This window comes from Procambarus clarkii, chromosome 45 (genome assembly GCF_040958095.1).
Source record: "Procambarus clarkii isolate CNS0578487 chromosome 45, FALCON_Pclarkii_2.0, whole genome shotgun sequence".
Classification (NCBI taxonomy): Eukaryota; Metazoa; Arthropoda; class Malacostraca; order Decapoda; family Cambaridae; genus Procambarus; species Procambarus clarkii.
Genome location: NC_091194.1, coordinates 19,787,949 through 19,815,495, shown reverse-complemented (window position 1 = coordinate 19,815,495; position 27,547 = coordinate 19,787,949). Strand labels below are relative to the sequence as shown.

At 39.5% G+C, this 27,547-nt stretch overlaps 1 protein-coding gene and 1 non-coding gene across 2 annotated transcripts; one reads left to right on the top strand and one right to left on the bottom strand.

Annotated features, from left to right (window-relative positions):
- The first annotated feature begins 2,116 nt into the window (after window positions 1–2,116).
- LOC123770219 (5S ribosomal RNA) lies at window positions 2,117–2,235 on the top strand. The gene has a single exon (XR_006774308.2). It is a non-coding gene; the product is annotated as a 5S ribosomal RNA (ribosomal RNA).
- Window positions 2,236–5,625: 3,390 nt separating this feature from the next.
- Window positions 5,626–26,644, bottom strand: LOC123770086 (SCAN domain-containing protein 3-like). Its single transcript, XM_069300923.1, has 3 exons — window positions 26,516–26,644; window positions 23,986–24,126; window positions 5,626–6,711 (listed from the first exon to the last, which is right to left on the bottom strand). The coding sequence occupies exons 1-3, from the start codon at window positions 26,642–26,644 to the stop codon at window positions 5,626–5,628; spliced, it is 1,356 nt and encodes a 451-aa protein (XP_069157024.1).
- Between the last annotated feature and the right edge of the window lie 903 nt (window positions 26,645–27,547).

The following is a 27,547-nucleotide window of genomic DNA, read 5'->3' as shown; positions in this document are numbered from 1 at the left end:
ATTCTTTAAAGATTTCTCACATAATATATAGGTTGCGTGCGGTCTATGGTCGCCTATTCCACATTCCATAGCATGGCATCTATTCACATTAAATTCCATTTGCCAAGTGATGCTCCATATACTTATTTTGTCCAGGTCATCTTGAAGGGCATGACAATCATCTAAGTTTCTTATCCTTCCTATTATCTTAGCATCATCAGCAAACATGTTCATATAATTCTGTATACCAACTGGTAGATCATTTATGTACACAATAAACATCACTGGTGCAAGAACTGAACCCTGTGGTACTCCACTTGTGACATTTCTCCAGTCCGATACATTGCCTCTGATCACTGCCCTCATTTTTCTATCAGTCATAAACTGATTTCTGTCAGTGTGTGTGTGTGTGTGTGTATGTGTGTGTGTGCCATTGTAGGCAGACATTGCTCCAGCAATGTCTGCCAACATTGCTAGAGCAGATTTGCTTCCCTTGTAAATTACCCGAAACAAGTTAATTCGTTACAAAATTTCCTTTATGAAACTTGAAAATATATTTAGTCTGTGACAATTTATTTAAAGCATGGAAACTGGAAACTTGTATTAGTTTGTATATTGTTTTAGGTTATGATTAAAATGGATGCATATTCCTTCAAATTTAAATGCTATGATAGACTACCCGCAGGAGGCAACTGTTGGCCCAAATGTTTCGTACATCATCCCATCCTCCTGTTTAGACAGTACTTTTTTGTATTTATATGGACCATCGTGCATATATTGACGTAGATAAATTTGGCACTACTCTCTTTATATAGTCCGGAAAAAAAAATAAAACCAAATTTAAATATTCCTTGGCTTAGCACAGCACATATATGTACTATATTAGGCCTTAGATAGCCTGTATTAGGCCTAAGATAGGTTAGGGTTAGGTTTATTAACAACATAAATGCACAACCTTTTCTGGTTTGTCCAAATTCTACTTTCTAATTGTGTATTGCGTCAATAAATGTACGATGTTCCACATTGTTACCATAAGTACTATCAGAACATGAGGATGGGCTGCTTATTTGCATACAAAATTGTACTTTATTAAATGAAAACAAAAAATTACTGTTGAGTCAACCGGCCACGTTCCACCAAGCCTAGCCAACCTAACCAAACCCCCCCCCCCCCCTCCCCCCCCAAAAATCTACCAAACTTAATCTATGTAACTAATTAAACCGGACTAGAACTGAACTAAACCAACCCATACCACACCTAACTTAACCAACCAACCGAACAAAACCAAATTAAATAAATTACATTAGCCAGATTAAATGAAAAGAACCATACATTTATTTGGTTTGCCAGGCGGGCAACTCAATATGAATATATAAGACAAGGTCACAACAATACCCTTATCACATTCACTCCAAAAAAATCTACCACTTTCGGGCTATTCATGCCCATGCCACCTCTTGGGTGGCTTACTCATTGAGGCAAAATTCTTTTAGCTCCTAAATACTTTGTCTATCATACCATTATCACACATCCAAACAATTTGATGTGGTACACTACTTATTTCCTTATTTCTATAGTTATCAATAAGTTGACACTCTAATACATAATGTTCTTTCAAGTACAAGTATGTTTATTGAGACAAGTAAAAAAAAAATACATCTCAAAGAGTAGCTTAGGCTATTTCTAACCCCCCCCCCCCTACTTCAAGTCCCTCAAGGGGGCACACATAGAATCCCATTTAACATTTCAGGTTAATATAGTACTCTCTAAGAGTATAATTGTGTACATCCACCGCACTAGTTTTTAACCAATTAACGTTTCAAGATAATATCCTCACTCTACTTTCATCCATGAGTAATAATAAAACTACCTTTGCCCTGTCTGTCACATTCCATGAGATACGAGAGTTTCTTAGACACTCTCCCCCAACACTGTAACATTTTTGCTTTCTCCTCACTTGCACAACAGCTACTAACATCAAAGATAATATTATTCATATCTATTTCTTTTAATTCTGTATGCCGTTTTACTTTAACCTTTGTTTCAACATTTGTCACTACAGAAGGTTGAACACCGCTAACACTACTAGAAAGTTCATTTTCCTGACTATCCTCTATCATCAATACGTCATGTTCTGGCCAACGGCCATACTACGTTGAGAACACCGCTTCTCGTCCGATCAGCGAAGTTAAGCAACGTTGGGTTTGGTTAGTACTTGGATGAGTGATCGCCTGGGAACACTAAATGCTGTTGGCAATATTGTAGGGGGGTAGAAATAGCCTAAGCTACTCTATCCCTTTGAGATGTATTTCTTTCTTATCTCAATTAACATACTTGAACTTGTCATGTTCTGCCTTACTTTCTTCTACGCACGTTTCACTTTCCATTTCACGTCCTGTTTCACTTTCCATTTCACGTCCTGTTTCGCTTTCTATTTCACGTCCTCTTTCACCACCATCTTCACCCCGTCTACCCTCCATAGCTAATTTTTCTAATGCGTCAATCCTCTTGTCTAGCTATTTTTAGATATTCCAATATTTGAGTACCAACCTCAGAGTACACTATATTGTCCTGAACCTTGTCTCTACAAGGTTTAATTTTTTCAACTGCATTACCTACTTTCCCTAGGCTCGCCTTAATTGTCTCCGTTCCTTTCTCCCACACATTGTTCATTGGGGCTGTCATTGGCAGCTGTTTCCTCCATGTTCCTGCTGCACAATCTCTTTCCTTCCTTCGAGGATTCATCTATCCTGCTTGTAGGACCCGTCCTAGAGTCTCTCAGATGAGGCTTCATGCGGCATAGGTAGGAACCAGCATTGTGGCTGCCTCGACAATTGCAACAAGATGGGACGATTTTTTCACCGTTTTTAATCTTGACTCTACACTCTCGAGAGTCGTGTTTCTTACCACAGTACCGACACCTGGGATCAATCTGGCATTTCGAAGCCATATGTCCCCAACGAGAACACTTCATGCATAATATGGGCTCCTCAATGTATTTTGCAACTTTCCTGTAGCCTAGTCCATATCAAAAATGCTTTCTGGAGCCTCACCCTTTACCAAGGCAACAACCTGGCTTTATTTTTCACCACGAACACTGTTCCTCTTTGCCCAAACAACACTATCATTGTTGAGAAGAAGATAATCAGGATCCAAATAAGTTGGATACTTAAAAACTATGACCTTGGTGTGCATCATACCTTCTTCAGGAGTAACCATCACAATATTCTCAAACCCATCCGTCGTTAGGTGTTCCACGACCTCTTCTGTCCCAACCGTTATGTAGGGCCGGTGAGCACCCTCCTTGAATAGTGGTTCATATTAAAAAAAAAGCTCTTTAGTCAAACGAAACGTCCACTCCAGCTTTTGATGAAAGTTCAGTTGACACGCTGTAGGGAACAACAGCCTCTTCCTTCCATTAGTCTGCATCTCCCGCGTCCTGCTGAATAGGGCTTCATTTTTTGGTCTCTTTATTATTTCATCCTCACTGTCTCCGTCTCGCTGTCTGTGAATATTTCGCCCTTTATGTCTGTTCACTACTGCTTGATACGGCCTAGTATCATCCCCACTGTCACACTCTCCAGGCCCAGTGGTGCAGAATCGTCCATCACTTATGCAGACCGCCTCAGCCATTTCCTCTACACCAGGGGTGCGCAACCTTTTTGAGAGTGCGTGCCAAAATCAGCCAAGTCTCTGACACAAACTTTTTCCACGTGCCAACCATTTTTTTTAGAACATATTTCGTATCTCTTAAGAACTTTTTAAACGAAAAAATAATAAATTACCTCAGTGCAATAAAACAGTATAAAAAACAGAAAACAAAAATTTATTTAACCTTCAGAAGTACATTTCAACAGCCTTTAAGCTTTTGTGACTTTAATAGAATACAACAGATAAAAAACTTGTTGACTCCTTTTATATACTGTCAGTGAGACTTCTGCTGCTGCATAACTGATGACAGATTTTACATCGGGTTTATATTTAGTAACATTGAGAGATATGCATGCGGCGCTAGTTTCATCTGTCATGCTACTCCTGTTACGAGACTTAACAAAGTTCATAATTGAGAACAAAGATTCGCAAGCATATGTAGACGAAAACATGGTTAACAATGCTGTTGCAAGGTTTTTTAAACAGACATAATTTTCTGGAATAGTATTCCAAGTCCTTAATACTTCGTTTTCCGCATTTCTCTTTGTTACTTTCATTTCTAATCTCTCTCTTTCAATATTTTCCAAGTCAACTCTAAGGTCAACAAATTTCTGCTTCCAAATTGAGCTACTCTGAAATTCAATCAACTGCATCTCAAAATCATCCATGTCTATCCATGAAAACATTTGCAAGTTTAGTTCATCCATTTTGATGCTGTCTGGAAACTTGATGAACTTTACTGTGTCTTCCAGTTCTTTGAATTTGGCAAATCTTGTAGAGAACTGCCAAACTGTTGACTCGATAATGTTTACAAACAGCTTTTGAAGACATTTGTGGTCTGTTCTGTCATCTTTTAGATCACTGATGTACCTCTTTAGGTTTGGAAAGTATCTAAATCTCTCATTATCTACATCCCTCTTAAAAACTTTAAGCTTCATTTCAAAAGCTTTTATGTAACAAAACATAACATCAAGTGTCTTACCAGAGCCCTGTAACTTAATATTCAATTCATTTAAATGTTCACAAAAATCTGCAAAAAACATCAGTTTACAAACCCACACGATGTCAGAAAATTCATGGTATGACACTTGTTGTCGTTCAAATAGAGCTTTATCTCATCTAAGCATTCAATAAATCGTTTCAGAACCAAGCCTCTGCTAAGCCAACTGTTACGAATCTCACTAGGATTCTGCATTACTCTTGATTCTCATATTACTTTATTGTCTTGTTCTTTAATATAGCATCTAGTTGTATGATATAAGATTTGTATGTTATATATATATATATATATTATAGCATGCAGTAGTGTGCATGAGTTACATTATATTGTGTGAGGCTTTTGGTGTTAATTTCTCATGTAGTTTATCCGTGTGGGCGGTTGACCATATTTGGATATGGCCAGTGTGGGAACATTGTTGTCAATTGAGTGTTTATAGTTTCACCTTAAATTATGCCCATATTTGGTTTCTGTATTATTATATAGAATGTTGTAACAGTGTTTACTATTCTTTAGTTTAACAATGTTTTGAATATTAGTGCTGCGTTTTATTATTAGATTTTCCACAATGTTTTGTGTGGACGGTTAGTTGATTTTTTGGTAGACGCTTGGCCTGCGGTCCAAGGCGTGGGCAGAAGCGTGGCGGCAGCGGTCATGAGGAGTCATGGTTTAAGTTAAGTCATTGGTCACTGTTATTTTAGCCCATATAAATGTTAATTATCTGGTTGGGTCATATTGTATATATCTCTCTAATTAATCCATGTCTTAGTGATAGTGCTCATGTCTCAATAAGGAGGTTATTCTATGATTTGCATGCTGAAGAATATTTCTGGTTATTATTGATACATTTAAGTGTTTTTTTTATGATTGTCCCCCTTAGCAGAAATATATTGTTCTCCATTTTATGCAGTGATTTATATTTACCCCTAGACAGTTGTTGGCAAGGCCGATTTATTATTTTCTTTATTGCACTGCGGGGAGAAGAACCTTATTTAGTCTCAAGGGTGGTAACACCAACGAACATGGTTGTACATTTTCAGTCCTTTATACACAGATTCTACCTCATCCAGTAGAGTTTGAAATTGTCTTTTATTTAAAGGCCGACCACAAATGTAATTAACAACCTTGGTAACTGTTTGCATCACTTCTTGCAGTTCCTTTAGGCCAGCTTTTGCACATAAAGCCTCCTCATGTATGATGCAATGGAAGCCAATCAGTGGATGACCAACACTTTTTGCAAACAGATTTACAAATCCTGCCTTCTCACCAGTCATGTTTGGGGCACCATCTGTTGTGACGGATACTACTTTTGAAATGTCAATTTGCCGAGTAGAGAATTCGTTCACAACTGTTTTACATATTTCAGCCCCGGTAGTACGCTCAGGTAGTGATGCAAGAGCAACCATCTCTTCACATACTTCATCACCCCTACAAAATCTAGAATATATGGCTAGCCTAGCTGATGATGTAATGTCTGTACTTTCATCAACACAAATAGAAAAAAACTTGCATGAAGACAAATCTTTTGTCAATTGTTCAGCTGCATTTCTTTCCAACTTAAGTATCCTATCCTTAACTGTTTTCCTACTCACAGGCAAATCTTTAATGCGCTGAATAATCTTTTTCTTTTCTGAAAAGTTGTCAAAAAGAAAAGGTGCACATTCTAGCCAAGCTTCTTTAATATACTCCCCATCACAGAGAGGCTTTCCGTGTTGGGCAATAACTTTTGAAACTTCAAAACTAGCAGCAACTAAGTTGGAACTGGGCCTACCTGAAATATAATTCATAAAAGTTTCAGCTTGTGTTTTTGTCTTCCTCAGTTCACGAGAAATTAATTCTCTTTGTTCCCCCTCAGTTTTATTGCTTAAGTTCTTATGAACATTTTCAAAATGTCTCTTTACAGAAGAAGTTCTACAAACAACTGTGTAAGAACAGAAAATGCATAAAGCTTTATCATCCTTCTTAATCATGCCAAACTTTTCAGTCCAGTATTCCTTAAATTCTCTAATATCCTCTTCATTTGACTGATATCGTTTCTTAGCTGGTGGTGGTGACATTCTGTACAATATGTAAAGGGCATGAAACTAAAATAAGTAATATATTGATATGCATGGAAGAGAAGGAAGATCAAAAGTAAGTCAAAATAGTATATGATGAGTAACTCCAATGAATAGCAATGATAACGGATTGTGTTGTCGTTGTGGAGTGCAGTGACGAGAAATGAATTAGTCTACTTCTACTGAAATGCGAGTATTTAAAGAATTATTTATTTCCTGTTAATATTATAGCACACACAAACTTTGTAGTAAAGTATACGTACGTTTATTCTAATACCAATCAATAAGTTTAATAAGCCAATGTTTGAGGTAAGCGTGACGAGACAATGAACATAATAAATATCTTCAGAGAATTTTTTTTTCTTTTATGAAAATTAGAGGGTTTTCTTTATTTTACATAATTCCAGAAACAACACCAGCAGCCGCTTATCACAAAGACACTACTTCCTAGGCATTGAGTACTTATGCCAAGAGTTTATAAGACTTCACTTGGTTCGATAGACAAAACCCGTTTTTGTGTGTTTGTGTGGTGTGTTGTGGCGAAACATCGTTGAGTCGGTGACATCTTGCTTACGTCAGCTCTGTTCTTAGGGAGCAGGCGAGCGAGTACATGTGAATTTAAGGATTAAGACTATTCTTACAATGATATTGAGTTTCACAAAGTTATTGATTTATAAGGGGAATATTTTTCACCTGGAGATGAAGTACTCACCTTCTTCTCGGGGAGGAGGCAAGTGAGCAACTGTGAGAAACACTACGAAGCAAGACTGCGAGAGAGAGTTACGAGTCTGAGATCGTCTGAACATGTGTTCATTACGGGGACTTCATGGGGGTGGGGGACTATTGATTTCACTGGTTATATTACGGCCGTCAATGGAGAGAAGGGGAGAGCATAAGAATTCTTATCTTTCTTTAGCTTTCGAAGGTGAAGATGCTTTAGATTTAGATAGTAAAGTGAATTTAATTAATATGCGTCAAACTGAAGTCGGGCGGCATTCAAACACATGAGGTTTAGGGGGGGGGGGAGATGTTGTGGGGGTTTAAATTCAAAGTTTACGAAATTAATTTTTAAAGGTGGGCAGGCATGGCGTATTTTGCCTTCACAGATATGATTGTCAGTGTACACTACGGTTATGGGTGCAGCCTTTAGGTTAGAAAGGCTTATTACATAAAATATGAGCCAAAGTAAATAGAGGGGAATCATCATACATCGGCATGATCGATGACAAAAAAAGAAGGTAACTATGGCAACAAGATCAACTTCTTTTTCTTGAGACCTCTTTAGCTTCGTAGAGCTTAAACCTCTTCACCACCAGGACGTACATATACTGTCATGGCATGTAAGCTTATACCCCAAGGAAAGTAGTTTTTTTTTTGTCTGTGCTTAGGGTAACATGTGCTTGCATCTGTGCTTAGAGTAACCTATGCTCTTGCGCGCCAGAGACAAGTCATCGGCGTGCCAAGTTTGGCACGCATGCCAGAGGTTGCCCACCCCTGCTCTACACACAAAGGCACTGTATCACTGCAACAGTCTAGAAGAAATTCACAATATCCAGCTGCAGCAGCCACGTGCAAACACGAAGATGCGGAGCAACACGTCTTGCTCGCATCATGCAGCAGACCGCACTGGTGGCTTAATCTTCATCAATTAGCACCCATGTGATCAACCCATTTTCCGGCCATGCTTTTCCAAGAACCGATCCACCTAACACGAATTTACCAATTTTAACGTTCTGTTTCAAACAATTGTATTTTATTTATATAAATAAATGTTAATATATATTATGCACAGTTAAGCCAAGGTCATGCTAGGTATTTAAGTTCTGTTGGCAATTATTTTTCTCTGGATCATTTGAGCAACCTATCCATAGGCTAGGCTCGTCCAAGAGGCCGCCGATCCCAGTCACGCTTTCATCAATCCTAATATTGAAGATCTTTTTTTTTTCTCACTCTAAATGTAAATTAATATTACTATAATAAGAATTTGATGTAAAGTAAGGCATAGGTATGGTTTGGTGTTTATACTTTGATGACACTTTTTATATTTGTTTACTAAGGTTAATAAAGTAGTAAGGTTTATCATAAACCATATCAGTAAGGTTTATGATCTGCTCTACTGTGATATATATATATTGTGACGGTAACGCGTTGGTGTTCGGCTGTTTAAGGCTAGGGGTATGGCCTCGTCACATAGTTATAAAAAAAAAATAGAAAACTGGAACTTCGTCTGTGGTAAGGTAAGGAGAAGACACACAAAACACAAGTAAATTTTAACAATGAAATTTTAATTACGTTAAATAAATCAAAACATGAAAAAATGGACAAACAAATTCTTATAATAAAATCAATCAATCAAAATAGTAAGAATAATTAAATGACACAATGAAAAGTTACGTTAAGATAAAATAACAAGAAGTGCAACACAAAATAAAGGGAAGGTGCTGGAATATTGGCTTAAAGCTACCACCTCTCTCAGTACACGCTAACGTCTAGCCGGGAGGAGTGGTAACCACGAAAGCACAGAATATTCTGAGGTCTGAGGTCGTGGCGACCCCAGACATCAAGTAGTATGGGGGGGCGAGTGCAGGTGCAGCCAGACCGGCGACCAATCAGCGGAGCCGGTAGCGATCAACAGGTAGTTTGGCGGTTTGAGTCCGAACAGGTGTCTCTGGCTGCAACGTTTTGCGCTCTGGCAAACCTTGCTGGTGTTGTTGTCGTTGTTGGACATTTCTTCCATAGTAGTTTTATATAATTTCAACGACGTAATTGTGGAGGGAAGAGCAGGCTCAATCTCTTGAAGGAGATTATCGTCACAATATATATATATATATATATATATATATATATATATATATATATATATATATATATATATATATATATATATATTATTAAATATGACCGAAAAAGTAAGATTAATAATTCTAACACGAATTTTCTCAATCTTTCGTACATTACGCTTCACTGTTGGAGGTAAATCAAAAATCACTTCTCCAAAATTCATTTTTATTTCTAGTCTGACGCGACACAGGCGCGTTTCGTAAAACTTATTACATTTTCAAAGACTTCACAAATACACAACTGATTAGAACTTGCGTTTCCCTGATTTTATATCTACATTTGAGTGAGGTGGGAAGGGTGATGTGGCATTACATTTGAGTGAGGTGGGAAGGGTGATGTGGCATTAACACAAGACAGAACACTAGGGGATATTAATAGGGTATTAAAAGTATCAACACAAGACAGAACAGAAACAATGGGTATTGAATAGAAGTGTTTGTAGAAAGCCTATTGGTCCATATTTCTTGATGCTTCTATATTGGAGCGGAGTCTTGAGGTGGGTAGAATATAGTTGTGCAATAATTGGCTGTTGATTGCTGGTGTTGACTTCTTGATGTGTAGTGCCTCGCAAACGTCAAGCCGCCTGCTATCGCTGTATCTATCGATGATTTCTGTGTTGTTTACTAGGATTTCTCTGGCAATGGTTTGGTTATGGGAAGAGATTATATGTTCCTTAATGGAGCCCTGTTGTTTATGCATCGTTAAACGCCTAGAAAGAGATGTTGTTGTCTTGCCTATATACTGGGTTTTTTGGAGCTTACAGTCCCCAAGTGGGCATTTGAAGGCATAGACGACGTTAGTCTCTTTTAAAGCGTTCTGTTTTGTGTCTGGAGAGTTTCTCATGAGTAGGCTGGCCGTTTTTCTGGTTTTATAGTAAATCGTCAGTTGTATCCTCTGATTTTTGTCTGTAGGGATAACGTTTCTATTAACAATATCTTTCAGGACCCTTTCCTCTGTTTTATGAGCTGTGGAAAAGAAGTTCCTGTAAAATAGTCTAATAGGGGGTATAGGTGTTGTGTTAGTTGTCTCTTCGGAGGTTGCATGGCTTTTCACTTTCCTTCTTATGATGTCTTCGATGAAACCATTGGAGAAGCCGTTATTGACTAGGACCTGCCTTACCCTACAGAGTTCTTCGTCGACTTGCTTCCATTCTGAGCTGTGGCTGAGAGCACGGTCGACGTATGCGTTAACAACACTCCTCTTGTACCTGTCAGGGCAGTCGCTGTTGGCATTTAGGCACATTCCTATGTTTGTTTCCTTTGTGTAGACTGCAGTGTGGAAACCTCCGCCCTTTTCCATGACTGTTACATCTAGAAAAGGCAGCTTCCCATCCTTTTCCGTCTCGTAAGTGAAACGCAGCACGGAACTCTGCTCAAATGCCTCCTTCAGCTCCTGCAGATGTCTGACATCAGGTACCTGTGTAAAAATGTCGTCAACATACCTGCAGTATATGGCCGGTTTCAAGTTCATGTCGACTAAGACTTTTTGCTCGATGGTACCCATGTAGAAGTTTGCAAACAGGACACCTAGGGGAGAACCCATGGCGACCCCATCTACTTGCTTATACATGTGCCCATCCGGGCTCAAGAAGGGTGCCTCTTTAGTACAAGCTTGGAGTAGTTTCCTCAGAATACTTTCTGGCATGTCAAGAGGAGTACAGGCTGGATCACGATACACTCTGTCGGCTATCATTCCGATTGTCTCGTCCACAGGTACGTTGGTAAACAGCGATTCTACGTCCAACGAGGCTCTTATCCCTGTGGCCCGTGCGCCCCGCAGTAAGTCCACAAATTCCTTTGGAGACTTCAGGCTGAAGGCGCAAGGAACATAAGGAGTCAGCAGGCCGTTGAGTCGCTTCGCCAGTCTGTACGTGGGTGTGGGTATCTGGCTAATGATTGGCCGAAGTGGGTTTCCAGGCTTGTGCGTCTTGACATTTCCATACGCATATCCAGGTTTATATTCCCCAATGATCTTTGGCAGGTGGAGTCCGGATTTCTTGGCGTTCACAGTTTCGATCAGTTTGTTGACCTTTGCTTTTAATTCGGCTGTAGTGTCCTTCGTTACCCTTTGGAACTTAGTTTGGTCAGAGAGTATGATGTTCATTTTCGCCAGATATTCGTCTTTTTTAAGAATGACATATATTGGCGACTTGTCACCTCTCCTGACAACTATCTCCTTGTTCTCACGAAGGCTTTTAGCTGCCGCTTTAAGCTCGGGGGACAGTATGGTGCTTCTGTAGTTGCCTCGATTCTTTCCTCCTTCTGCAATAAGTTCTGCTTGTAAGGTATCTTTGGTAGTGACCTTCTTTTGTGTCTCGAGGTCGAATATGTCGTCCAACAGAATTTCCAACTCTACTTTCCGGGCCATTTCACTCGGTCTGGACATAACATGACAGTTTATGCCCAGATTTAGGAGAGTGACTTGGTCCTCAGTGAGGTTAATTCCTGCAAGGTTCAGGAAGCCATCTCTTGGTCGTGGAATTGCCATAGGTCCTCCATATAATGGAGAACCTCCAATATAATGGAGAATGGAGAACCCGCCATGGGTTCTCCCCTAGGTGTCCTGTTTGCAAACTTCTACATGGGTACCATCGAGCAAAAAGTCTTAGTCGACATGAACTTGAAACCGGCCATATACTGCAGGTATGTTGACGACATTTTTACACAGGTACCTGATGTCAGACATCTGCAGGAGCTGAAGGAGGCATTTGAGCAGAGTTCCGTGCTGCGTTTCACTTACGAGACGGAAAAGGATGGGAAGCTGCCTTTTCTAGATGTAACAGTCATGGAAAAGGGCGGAGGTTTCCACACTGCAGTCTACACAAAGGAAACAAACATAGGAATGTGCCTAAATGCCAACAGCGACTGCCCTGACAGGTACAAGAGGAGTGTTGTTAACGCATACGTCGACCGTGCTCTCAGCCACAGCTCAGAATGGAAGCAAGTCGACGAAGAACTCTGTAGGGTAAGGCAGGTCCTAGTCAATAACGGCTTCTCCAATGGTTTCATCGAAGACATCATAAGAAGGAAAGTGAAAAGCCATGCAACCTCCGAAGAGATAACTAACACAACACCTATACCCCCTATTAGACTATTTTACAGGAACTTCTTTTCCACAGCTCATAAAACAGAGGAAAGGGTCCTGAAAGATATTGTTAATAGAAACGTTATCCCTACAGACAAAAATCAGAGGATACAACTGACGATTTACTATAAAACCAGAAAAACGGCCAGCCTACTCATGAGAAACTCTCCAGACACAAAACAGAACGCTTTAAAAGAGACTAACGTCGTCTATGCCTTCAAATGCCCACTTGGGGACTGTAAGCTCCAAAAAACCCAGTATATAGGCAAGACAACAACATCTCTTTCTAGGCGTTTAACGATGCATAAACAACAGGGCTCCATTAAGGAACATATAATCTCTTCCCATAACCAAACCATCGCCAGAGAAATCCTAGTAAACAACACAGAAATCATCGATAGATACAGCGATAGCAGGCGGCTTGACGTTTGCGAGGCACTACACATCAAGAAGTCAACACCAGCAATCAACAGCCAATTATTGCACAACTATATTCTACCCACCTCAAGACTCCGCTCCAATATAGAAGCATCAAGAAATATGGACCAATAGGCTTTCTACAAACACTTCTATTCAATACCCATTGTTTCTGTTCTGTCTTGTGTTGATACTTTTAATACCCTATTAATATCCCCTAGTGTTCTGTCTTGTGTTAATGCCACATCACCCTTCCCACCTCACTCAAATGTAATGCCACATCACCCTTCCCACCTCACTCAAATGTAGATATAAAATCAGGGAAACGCAAGTTCTAATCAGTTGTGTATTTGTGAAGTCTTTGAAAATGTAATAAGTTTTACGAAACGCGCCTGTGTCGCGTCAGACTAGAAATAAAAATGAATTTTGGAGAAGTGATTTTTGATTTACCTCCAACAGTGAAGCGTAATGTACGAAAGATTGAGAAAATTCGTGTTAGAATTATTAATCTTACTTTTTCGGTCATATTTAATAATATATGTCTACAGGAAAGACTGCTACCAAAATATACTAATATATATATATATATATATATATATATATATATATATATATATATATATATATATATATATATATATATATATATATATATATATATATATATATATATAATTATATTTACCTGAGGGCCAGTAACACTTTGTGGGAACCGGTCTGTGAGATTTATATTTAATTTATATGAATTTATATAGAATTTATATTTACGTTAATTTATATATTTCGATAGCAATTGGTATGATATTAAGTGGACTGTATTTCTGCAATAATCTCACAAATCGATCCTTACACATTAGGGGGGGTTTATATTAAATTTATATATATGCAGCCAATTGTTACGTACTCCTATAAGATACGTAAGTAAATATATTAATATGTACATTTATAATTGTGTGTAAATTACAAGCATGTATATTGATATACTTATATATGTTCTATGCAAACGTACATTCATGTTACAGTGTTGGCGTTAGGCCCAACGTATCGTGGGAATGATTGTTTTATTTCTTTGTGTGCTCAGTTTTCCCACGGGAACTAATGATTTATATGTGATCATATGTGGGTAACAGAGGTGAATAATAATTGAGTGAACTGTATCTGGCAAATTGTCGTGGGATCGTCCGTTGCTGGGTGTGCATGCCATTATTCCCTTCTGTATGCATATTTTAATTACTATGTAAAGAATTAAGTACCTTATGTTTGTATATCAATATGTATTAATTATTCATTAAGTTAGTTTAAGATTACTCTTGTCACAATGTATTGCTCCATTGTTGAAATAATAAATAATGTAACTTTGGCAAATTGTTCGCGGGGCAAGGCAATGTGTTTTGACTCCCGCGTTATTTTATTCAGTAGCTGATCTGGAACCAGGGAGATAACATCTAGTGGGAGTTAATTCCCCAAATTAACTAAGTTAATTCCCCAAATTAGAAATCTTTCATATGAAGAAAGATTAACAAAGCTTAAGTTGCATTCACTGGAAAGGCGAAGAGTTAGGGGTGACATGATAGAGGTTTACAAGTGGATGAATGGACATAACCGGGGGGATATTAATAGGGTATTAAAAGTATCAACACAGGACAGAACACGAAACAATGGATATAAATTGGATAAGTTTAGATTTAGGAAAGACTTGGGTAAATACTGGTTCAGTAACAGGGTTGTTGATTTGTGGAACCAATTGCCGCGTAACATTGTGGAGGTGGGGTCCCTCGATTGTTTCAAGCACGGGTTGGACAAGTATATGAGTGGGATTGGGTGGTTATAGAATAGGAGCTGCCTCGTATGGGCCAATAGGCCTTCTGCAGTTACCTTTGTTCTTATGTTCTTATGTTCTTAGTTAAGTTATACATTTTTGTTCTGTCATAGCCATACATATAATAATTTTAATTTAATGTCTGGAAGATACAGTGATATTTTTAATGTGATATATTGTGACCATATAATCATCTGTTTGCTATTGAGATTTATTTAATATAATTTTATATAAGATTGTGTATCTATTCTTCAGTCCTAAGGAAGATTTATTATTGTGCTCATTACTTATCAAGGGGTTATACTGGTGATTCGCTATTGAGAACAGCAGTTGTCTCGTATCCCTAGACGTAATTAAAGTTTGGCTGCTGTAGGGTCACGAGCCGTAACGTACGATAGGTAACAAAGAGTTATGGGGGCCTGTGCCGGGAAATATTGTTCCCACTTTAACTTAACTATGCTAATCTAACCTTGCCTTCCTAGGTACCATTGTGTCAAGTGTCTGTGTGTTTCTTAAGAACTATTCCATGTGCCAAGCAAGCCTTCCTGTGTGTCAAGTAACAACGTTTCACGATTTTGAGGTAAGTCATCCTATATATTTTGTTTGTGCAGTGAGGCCAAGCGAATTTTCAGTGTGGTGACAATTTTACAGTGAAGTGTAGTGCAGTGCCATTATTTTAATTATTGTTGTGAATCAAGTGCCAAGTGTTAGTAACGATGGAGGAGAAAGTTGCAGCGTTGGTGGCTCACCCAGACTTTGAAGGAATTCAGAACCTTAAAAAGACTGAGTTAATACAAATGGCAAATCAGTTGGATTTGACCGCCAACAATAGAATGGTTAAAGCCCAAATATTGAAAGTCATTGTGACGCATTTTGTTGAGAATGAGGAGTTAGATGAAGAAATTCTAGAAGAGTTAAGAGAGGAGTCGAGTGATCAGATGACGTTAAAGCGTCTTGAGTTAGAAGCGCAAATAGCCAATGCTAAGCTTGAAGCTCAAAAGGAACAGAAAATATTAGAGGCTGAAGCTCGTCAAAGAGAGATTGAAGCTCAACAGCAACAGCAAATATTAGAGGCTGAAGCTCAGCAAAGGGAGCTTGAGACTAGGCGTTTAGAAATTGCGGTACAGTTGCAAATAGAAGCCACAAAGAAGCAACAATTAGAGATTCAACAACAAATGGCTGACACTAACTTCAAGCTTGAATCACAGCGTATGGCAGCTGGGCATGGAAATACTAGTAATGTTTCAATAAATAGTGATAATAATCCCATCAGGATGAATAAGTATATAGAGTTGCCCAAGTTCAATGAGGAGGATCCTGAGGTTTTCTTTGCACATTTTAATAAAATTGCCATCAGTATGAACTGGCCAAGGGATCAGTGGGTAGCCATTATGCAGTCTCAATTTAAGGGGCGTAGTCAGGAGGTTTTCACATCCCTACCTGACGCTCATAGTTTTGATTATGAATTTGTAAAGAAAAGCATCCTAAATGCGTACCAGTTAAATCCAGAGGCACACAGGCAAAAGTTCAGAAACCTAAGGAGGATAAGGGATCAGACAATAGCAGATTTTACTCGTCAGAAGACGAATTTTTGCAACAGATGGTTAAAGTCACTTGCAGTCACTGATTTTGATGCTCTAAAGAATCTTCTTATAATGGAAGAAGTATTGTCATGTCTCCCAGACCAGTTGTCTACTTTTATGGCAGAACAAAAGAATGTAACAGATATTGATGAGCTGTCAAAGCTCGCGGATGAGCATGAGTTGTTGACTAAGGCCCCGTTTACGGCCACTTCACCTAAGTCTAGTCGTAGAGTAAATTTTAATGCTCACCGAACTCCTTATCAGTATAAGTCTCCTCCTGGTGCGACAGTTACTCCCGTGAACTCTTCTCTTACTAACCCTAAGATGGTTACTCCATTGCCAGGATCATCTAAGCCTAGTAATGCTAATTCTAAACCGGCAGTTGGTTCTACCAGTGTGTCCACTGTCAAGCATTGTACCCATTGTAAGAGAAGGGGGCATGTGATTTCTTCATGTTTTAGTTTGCATCCTGAACTACGGCCAGCCGGTCTTATTATGAGTAAAGGATTGCAACCTATTAATTCTTCATGTATTACAGTCAGTCCCAATTGGATGGCTGAATTCAAACCCTATATTTCCACAGGTACCTTATTATGTAATAATGGTAGACATAAGACTGTTCAATTACTCCGTGATACTGGAGCTTCACAGTCTCTTATTACCCAGAAGGTACTTGATGATGTTGACACCCGAGATCTGGGTGAAGTTGTTCTTCTCCAAGGTATTGCCGGTAGTGTGCAACCAGTGTCCTTATTGCAAGTTAACCTTGATTCTAACTATACTTCAGGATGGTGTAATGTTGGTGTAAGTAAACAACTGCCCATTCCTGGGGTAGACATTATTCTAGGTAATGATTTTGGCAACCAAATGGTTGTAGGGCCCAAGTGTCCCATCATGTTAACTAAACCCCATAATGTATTAGCTCAACCAGAAGCAGATGATGATATTATTTACCCTGCTTGTGTTGTAACTAGATCAATGGGACAAACAGGTGAGAGTAATCCTGTCTTCACTGAGGTTGCTATTCCCAAGACCAGGACCCCTTCAGTAAAGGAGTGGGAGGTGGATCTTGAGGATTCCTTTATGACTCGACTGGATGATGAGAGTGAGGCCGTAGTAGAAGCCCCGCCGAACCTAAATCACAAGGAAAGTGAAGGTGAGGAGGCTGAACTATCTGTACCTTGCCCGCTTGTCTCCAGTGCGCCAGTTGTCGAGAGTGAGGCCGAAGTAGCTATGACTCCATTTTATTCTGATCAATCGGGAAAAGAGATCAAGCTACTAGGTTCTTGCCCGCTCGCTGCTGAGTCTGAGTCATTGCCCTTAAGTGTTGTACAGACTACTGATCCTAGTTTAAGTAAGTGTATTTCTGAGGCTCCTGATAATATTGATGCATTGGAGGAAGGGACGGGTTTCTTCTTCAAGGATCGACTTCTGATGAGATGGTGGAGACCCAAGGGAACTCCCTCTTCAGATGATTGTGAGATTAGAACCCAACTCGTTGTCCCCAATGATTATCGTAGGCAGGTCCTGCAGGCTGCACATGATGATCCCATGGGAGGTCATCAAGGTATCACGAATATGTACCATAAGATAAGTAAATATTTTTTCTGGCCAAAGTTAAAGAAAGACGTGGTCAGATATTGTCATAACTGTATACCCTGTCAAATTGTTGGTAAACCAAATCAATCTGTACCTAGAGCACCATTGCAACCTATTGTAGTTCCTGATGAACCATTTACTCATGTTGTAATTGATTGTGTAGGTCCTTTACCTAAGACTAAATCGGGTAACATGTTTTTGTTCACTCTCATGTGTATGACTACTAGATTTCCTGAAGCTTATGCTCTACGGAATACCAAGGCTCATAATCTCATCAAGTGTCTTGAAAGATTCTTTTCGTTGTTTGGAATGCCTAGAGTTATTCAGAGTGACAATGGGGGAAATTTTGTTTCTAAAGTTTTCAGAACTTTTTGCGAATCCCGAGGGATTCGGCACAAATTATCCAGTCCATATCATCCACAAAGCCAAGGTGGACTTGAACGTTTCCACCAGACTTTAAAACAAATGCTGAAGACAACCGGAGAAACTCATCCACGTAATTGGGATGAGAATCTCCCCTTTGTGTTGTTTGCTGCTAGAGAAGGGCTACAAGAGTCATTGGGCTGTTCACCCTTTGAACTAGTGTTTGGTCACCAAGTAAGAGGTCCTCTTAAAATGCTACAAGAAAAGTTGTTGGGAGATGTCTCTGTTCATCAGAGTGGATTGTACTTGAGTGAGGTCAAGGCTAAGTTGTGTCGGGCTCGTGAGTTGGCGAAAGAACATCTGGGAAGGACTCAACAAGCCATGAAAGTAAGATATGACAGGAAGTTCAAAGCTAAGCTCAGGTCTTTTGCTGTCGGAGATTTGGTGTTGGTGTTGAAACCTCGTATGGGGACTTCCATGTCCCATAAGTTCGCCGGACCCTACCAAGTGGTAGAAAAGGTGGGAGACCTAACTTATAAACTAATTAGCCCTAATCTTTCAGAACCCCAAATGACTGTACACATTAACAGATTAAAAGCTTATGTTGGACCTGGTGTAGTAGCTTGTTTTAGTCGGGAAGAGTTACCACCTGAGGATAATTGTAGTGAGGGACATGTTGTTAATATTCAACTTCTCAGTTCCAGTTCCAATGGCAGGGAGATGCTATGTCATTTACAGGAGGAACAACGTGATGAGTTCCAGGTTCTGCTGGACAACCATACATCTCTGTTTGGAGAGGTTCCTACCCAGACCCATCTCATCACACACGACATTCAGCTCCTGGACAGCACCCCCATTCGACAACATCCGTACCGAGTGAATCCCGAAAAGAGGAAAATTATACAAGCAGAAGTGGAACATCTGCTCCAGCATGATTTCATTCGGCCAAGTCAAAGTACTTGGAGCTCTCCGTGTTTGTTAGTGCCAAAACCAGATGGAACCTGGAGATTGTGCGTGGATTATAGGAAACTGAACAAGAACACTACAGTGGACGTTTTTCCTTTACCCTTGTTGGAGGAATGTATTGAGTCCATAGGACATGCCGAATATGTAAGTAAGCTTGATTTGTCAAAAGGCTATTACTAAATTCCATTAACAGAGTATGCTAGAGAGGTTACTGCTTTTGTTACACCTGATGGTGCGTATGAATTTAATGTCATGCCATTCGGTTTGAGAAATGCACCTGCTACTTTTCAAAGACTCATGAATTTCTTACTCAAGGATGTGCCAGATTGTAGGGCCTACCTTGATGACATTGTTTTGTACAGTAAGAATTGGGCAGATCATCTCTTAGGCCTTAAGAACTTGTTTACAGTGTTGAAAAACGCAAAGTTAACCATAAATATGAATAAGTGTAGTTGGGCAAGAGGTACGATAACTTATCTTGGACACGAGGTAGGACAAGGTAAGATTATCCCCTTACAAGATAAGATTCAAGCCATTGTGGACTACCCAGTGTTAACTAATAAGAAAGGAGTCCAACGGTTTATTGGTATGTGTGCATACTATAGGCGTTATTGTAGAAATTTTTCAACAGTAGCTGCTCCTTTGACAAACTTGTTACGCAAGCAAGTAAAGTTTCAGTGGACACAAGATTGTCAGAATGCTTTTCAGAACCTAAAGGGCATATTGTCCACCTCACCTATTCTTGCTAGTCCCCAATTTGATAAACCGTTTATATTACACATTGATGCGTCAGATGTTGGAATAGGTGCTGTGCTTATTCAAGTTGGTTTAGACAAGATTGAGCATCCTGTGTATTATTATTCTAGAAAATTTAATGCAGCTCAGAGAAATTATTCCGTGGTAGAAAAGGAGGCGTTGGGTCTTATATTGTCAATTAAGAAGTTTGAGATTTACTTATCAGGAAACAAAGTGTTAGTATTTACAGACCACAACCCCCTTATCTTTATAAATATGATGAAAGTCAAGAACCAACGAATTCTGCGCTGGTCATTGTTTTTGCAGGAATTTAATGTAGAAATCAAACATATTCCAGGCAGACAAAATGTTATTGCTGATGCTTTGTCAAGAAGTTTTGATGTACCATAAATGAAATGTTTCTTTTCACTTAACATTTTTACTTCGGAAAAAATGCCATTGATCTTCAATCCATTGCATTTTTTTTCTTGGAGGTGGAAGTGTTACGTACTCCTATAAGATACGTAAGTAAATATATTAATATGTACATTTATAATTGTGTGTAAATTACAAGCATGTATATTGATATACTTATATATGTTCTATGCAAACGTACATTCATGTTACAGTGTTGGTGTTAGGCCCAACGTATCGTGGGAATGATTGTTTTATTTCTTTGTGTGCTCAGTTTTCCCACGGGAACTAATGATTTATATGTGATCATATGTGGGTAACAGAGGTGAATAATAATTGAGTGAGCTGTATCTGGCAAATTGTCGTGGGATCGTCCGTTGCTGGGTGTGCATGCCATTATTCCCTTCTGTATGCATATTTTAATTACTATGTAAAGAATTAAGTACCTTATGTTTGTATATCAATATGTATTAATTATTCATTAAGTTAGTTTAAGATTACTCTTGTCACAATGTATTGCTCCATTGTTGAAATAATAAATATTGTAACTTTGGCAAATTGTTCGCGGGGCAAGGCAATGTGTTTTGACTCCCGCGTTATTTTATTCAGTAGCTGATCTGGAACCAGGGAGATAACATCTAGTGGGAGTTAAGTTATACATTTTTGTTCTGTCATAGCCATACATATAATAATTTTAATTTAATGTCTGGAAGATACAGTGATATTTTTAATGTGATATATTGTGACCATATAATCATCTGTTTGCTATTGAGATTTATTTAATATAATTTTATATAAGATTGTGTATCTATTCTTCAGTCCTAAGGAAGATTTATTATTGTGCTCATTACTTATCAAGGGGTTATACTGGTGATTCGCTATTGAGAACAGCAGTTGTCTCGTATCCCTAGACGTAATTAAAGTTTGGCTGCTGTAGGGTCACGAGCCGTAACGTACGATAGGTAACACCAATCAAACTACAGTATTAAACTACATATATTAGTATATAAATTGAAGGTGCCTTATCTTATTGTACAGCTTAGTCCACCAGGTATAAGGGGTACAATGTTTTCTCTGATATAGCTGTCATATATTAGGAGTCCGGCTTTACAGCTAGTGCCCTTTGCCAGGAACAAGAAGAGGAAGCAAGAATTAATCTTGGTACATTAGTTACTTGGGTGATGGAAGCTAGCCTCTCTCGAGGATAATTTGGTGTCTACATCCCAGTTATGGCTTAATTACCTGTATTTAGAGGTTCTTTCTTGTGCTAACCGGTTCGCCCTTTATCTACCAAACATTAACTGGCCAGAAATGATTAGATAAACGGGTTTCGGTAAGACACATCCCTTGTTTATGTTGACAGCGTGTTGATGATGGTTGAACACCAATTTGATCTCCATAACACTTCGTCCAAGAGAAATTATAGAAGTGGAATTTGCTCCCCAGCGCCTCTGGTCTTAACAATGGCTGACCTCTCTCACTACTGATGCTCCTGGCTCACTATGTTCAGATGTCAGTAACTGATAGAAGGGTCACATTTACTTTATTTTGATACTGATAATTAAGTTAATTCAAATGAGATGTTTTTATGATGTAATAAGTCCAAAGACTACTGTATTTAAGAATAATTCCCAACAGAATAGCTGGTGAATTTATAGTACTATGTGGCAATGATATCCCATTTTCTATTGACGGAAAATTTCACTACAAGCTACCTTTTCTATGGGTTAACTTGTGTATACAACAGCAGCAACAATATCTGCATATTGCATGTAATATTATTAAATGGTGTCTGGTTTTCCGACATAATTCCCCGGGGGGCTGCTCATGGGTCGAAGTCCTATTTAGAACAGACGAACACCGATACTCCTCCTTCGAATTATTAGATTAAATTGATGTTAGTTGTTAGTAATCACACATTTGTGCGTCTGTTCGTACAGGACGGATGTCCCATACTAGAGTTACAAGGGTTAGAAGTCTAATGCGATTTCATTTCCCTGTTAACTCTTGAAAGGCTAAAATTATAGCCTAAATACATATTATTTAACCCAGAAGACTGAATGTGATCACGAACTACAGTCAAGTATGATTCAGGGACTGCAGTGAGATCAGTGACATTAGATATAACTTGAAGCTTGTTCAGGTAACTGGTCATTGATATATAAACACTGAGGCCCATGGAATTCATCTTGATTAAATAATAAATGTATCAAAATCAGTCGTCAGATTTATTGGGGTTTAATTTAGTTAACCCACGGGTATGGACCTTGGCCCTATTATTCTGGATGGTAATTTGGGCAGTAGGCAAAGTCGCATTACTTTTGGACTCTGCCGATTGGACACTCTTTGTTTGTTGCACCTTGCAGTACTGTACTGTGGTGGGAATGCTATCTTCCACCTTGGGTCTTGAATACGTTAATTTCGTATATTTGCACAGTGCTGCATGGTGCCTACCTCTTCTACACCTGTTGCAGGTGTTGAATTGGGTATCACAATAGTCTATGTTGTGTGACTTGAGACACCTCGAACATCTCCCTAATTCCTGGAGTCGCTTAATACGAGTGTCTCTGTCTGGATAATTAGCACAACGTTATGTTGAATGTTTCTTTTTGCAGAACATACATGTCCCCCAGCCTACTGCACGTTTGGAAGTTACCGGTTTGGGTGAACTAGTAACAGTAGGCTTGGAGGATTCTGCTGCATTGCCAGATTTTCTCCAACTTGATGTGAGTGTAATTGGCTGATGTTTATTTGGGGTAGTTGTTTTACCCTTTAATTGACTATTATTTTCTATTTCTGAAGGCTCGCAAGAGGTTTTAATTTCCTCATTTGCCCGTCGTTTGTTTATGATGGAATGTAAACCTTCAGTGATGTCCTGTACTGTCAGGATGGTGTTATGTTGGTGTGTGTATAATTCATCTAGTATATCGCTGGACAATTTTCGTTGAAGGACTAATTTGGCCATCCACTCACTAGTGGTTATATCAACCTTAAGACTGAATGTTCTTAATAGTGACTCAAACTCCATGCTGAGGGATTGTAATGAGTCAGCAGTCTGATCAGGTTGAGGTAAGTCCAGCAATTGTAGTACTAGATGCATGAAAGTTTTCTCATTGCCAGCATTATCCCTAGGAAGCTGGACTAGGAAATTAGTGCTGTCGCTATCTTCATTTACATTTCCTACTATTGGTTCAGCTTCACCTCTAATTTCAATTTGGAGGCATGTTAACTTAGTGGCCTCAGGTATTGGGTTTTCAGAATCCACAGACTGTGGATAAATTGTCTGAGAAGTGTTTAATGTCTGGTGGTATAATATTGGGTGATACTGTAGTGGGTGAGGCTTTATCCTCGTTCATTAAAGGATCTAATCTGGCTTGACATTTATTCTCAAAAAGATCTAGATCATCCATAATATTATCTACTTTATTTGATGTACTTGCTATTTGTTCTGATTCAATAATCCTGTGTAAGTGCTCCAACCTGGCTTTGAGTTTCTTCTTCATATTGTGCTAGGTCAGACAGGAATGGTTCCACATCTTCAACTACTACGCCGTCGTCGTCGTGGACTTGATTTTGGTAAGATTTCCTTTTTGCTTTCAATAGATGCAATTGGGTTTGAATCTGTAATAATGGTATTTTCAACCGACGGTAATTAATTACAGGCTCATATAACAACTGTTCATATTGGTTGAGATCTCTTATCAGTTGACGTTTACTTGCTACTAAAGCGCGCTTTGCTTTCTGTGGATTAGTCATGGTGACTTGTTAATTGGGCACCACTGGCTCATAAATTGTGAGCAAGTACTGATGGTAGCCTAGGGTAAAATTCTGCACTCACTAGGCTATAATCCCACCTCTTTTAGAGGTTAGCACTTAAAATTAATACACATTACATATATACAATCATACACACTAATGATTTGAGTGATAAACCAGTGTCACTGGAAATACCTTTAGGTTAGCTCCTCAATTATCACCTTAGGATGGTATAGACACTAATTAATCACTCAAAAGGTGCTATGTTTATAAGTAAATTATTATATAAACAGAACTCAACTCGAGCTGTTATTAATTACACCCAAAACAGGGTCTGCACCATTCATTAATGGTGCTAGGTTGTTCATTATAGTACAACTAGACTATGGTAATAATGGAACTAGGATGAACAATAAATAGTTCAACTAGTCAATGGTAATAGGGGACAAGGTTATCAATAAACACCAGTCAATGTATATCCTACCCTGTTGTGGGTTGGCAATTGTTAAATATTATATTGTGAACCCTAGTGCAATATATATTATATAATTCTCTATTTAAGAGAAATAATAAACACAATTATTGATGATAGCCTCTTAATAGCCTCTATGAAACTACTAGTATTATCTAGAATTATTAAATATTATTAGTGACCTCGCGAAATTAACACCACAAAAATCGTGGATAATCTTAGCGAGGGCACAGCCACTAATTTGGTTGGCTTTAAAATAAGCGCTGTCACTTCACGGAATAACACCCCACCAATTGGTGGTTGACCATGAAACCACTGATGAGGCTGGACTGAGCTGAGGGGCTCGTGAGCTCGCTCGAGGCTACGCTGCCGGTCTTTGACTGGCGATGTATTGTTCACTAATTTATTACACTAGTTTATTTAATTTGATGATAATCTAGCTCTCTAGACCATCTAGGTTTGAATGACCATATAATCTAGGTTCGAAGGACCATATAATGTGGGAACCGAAATGTAAGATTTATATTTAATTTATATGAATTTATATAGAATTTATATTTATGTTAATTTATATATTTCTATAGCAATTGGTATGATGTTAAGTGGACTGTATTTCTGCAATAATCTCACAAATCGATCCTTACAAATTAGGGGGGGATTTATATTAAATTTATATATATGCAGCCAATCAAACTACAGTATTAAACTGCATATATTAGTATATAAATTGAAGGTACCTTAACTTATTGTACAGCTTAGTCCACCAGGTATAACTAGGATGTAGACACCAAATAATCCTCGAGAGAGTCTAGATTCCATCACCCAAGTAACTAATGTACCAAGATTAATTCTTGCTTCCTCTTCTTGTTCCTGTAAAGGGTACTAGCTGTAAAGCCAGAATCCTAATATATGACAGCTATATCAGAGAAAACACTGTATATTATTAGATAAGGACCAAGGCTTAATTACCTGTATTTAGAGGCTCTTTCTCGTGCTAACTGGTTCGCCCTTTATCTACCTAACATTAACTGGCCAGAAATGATTAGATAAACGGGTTTCAGTAAGACACATCCCTTGTTTATGTTGACAGCGTGTTGATGATGGTTGAACACCAATTTGATCTCCATAACACTTCGTCCAAGAGAAATTATAGAAGTGGAATTTGCTCCCCAGCGCCTCTGGTCTTAACAATGGCTGACCTCTCTCACTACTGATGCTCCTGGTTCACTATGTTCAGATGTCAGTAACTGATAGAAGGGTCACATTTACTTTATTTTGATACTGATAATTAAGTTAATTCAAATGAGATGTTTTTAGGATGTAATAAGTCCAAAGACTACTGTATTTAAGAATAATTCCCAACAGAATAGCTGGTGAATTTATAGTACTATGTGGCAATGATATCCCGTTTTCTATTGACGGAAAATTCCACTACAAGCTACCTTTTCTATGGGTTAACTTGTGTATACAACAGCAGCAACAATATCTGCATATTGCATGTAATATTATTAAATGGTGTCGGGTTTTGCGACACACTTTAGTGGCCTCGACGGCCTCTTTGACAAGCCGGCGGCTTGTCAGAGTTCCCCCATTTGCTCAGACGATGTTTTCCAGATGGATTTTGAAATTCAGCCGAGTTTTGGCATTTACGACTTCGGCGGGTAGGCGGTTCCGTGGGTTAATATAATAACCCTGTGGGTGGAAAAGCATCACCAGTTCTCAGTTCAACATTGTGGCTTGTTGAGCTTGAAACCATTACTCCTTATTTGTGTTACATCTGACCTGAAGAAACTTCTCACTGTGGTCATGTGATCTTTCCTTGGTCGTATATTTATGTGGTCTCATAGTGGTCGTGTGGTCCCACAGTGGTCGTGTGGTCTCACAGTGGTCGTGTGGTCTCACAGTGGTCATGTGGTCTCACAGTGGTCGTGTGGTCTCACAGTGGTCGTGTGGTCTCACAGTGGTCATGTGGTCTCACAGTGGTCGTGTGGTCTCACAGTGGTCGTGTGGTCCCACAGTGGTCGAGTGGTCTCACAGTGGTCATGTGGTCTCACAGTGGTCGTGTGGTCTCACAGTGGTCGTGTGGTCTCACAGTGGTCGTGTGGTCCCACAGTGGTCGTGTGGTCTCACAGTGGTCGTGTGGTCTCACAGTGGTCGTGTGGTCTCACAGTGGTCGAGTGGTCCCACAGTGGTCGTGTGGTCCCACAGTGGTCGTGTGGTCTCACAGTGGTCGTGTGGTCCCACAGTGGTCGTGTGGTCTCACAGTGGTCGTGTGGTCCCACAGTGGTCGTGTGGTCCCACAGTGGTCGTGTGGTCCCACAGTGGTCGTGTGGTCCCACAGTGGTCGTGTGGTCCCACAGTGGTCGTGTGGTCCCACAGTGGTCGTGTGGTCCAACAGTGGTCGTGTGGTCCCACAGTGGTCGTGTGGTCCAACAGTGGTCGTGTGGTCCCACAGTGGTCGTGTGGTCCCACAGTGGTCGTGTGGTCCCACAGTGGTCGTGTGGTCCCACAGTGGTCGAGTGGTCTCACAGTGGTCGTGTGGTCCCACAGTGGTCGTGTGGTCCCACAGTGGTCGTGTGGTCCCACAGTGGTCGAGTGGTCCCTCAGTGGTCGTGTGGTCTCACAGTGGTCGTGTGGTCCAACAGTGGTCGTGTGGTCCCACAGTGGTCGTGTGGTCTCACAGTGGTCGTGTGGTCTCACAGTGGTCGTGTGGTCCAACAGTGGTCGTGTGGTCCCACAGTGGTCGTGTGGTCTCACAGTGGTCGTGTGGTCCAACAGTGGTCGTGTGGTCTCACAGTGGTCGTGTGGTCCAAC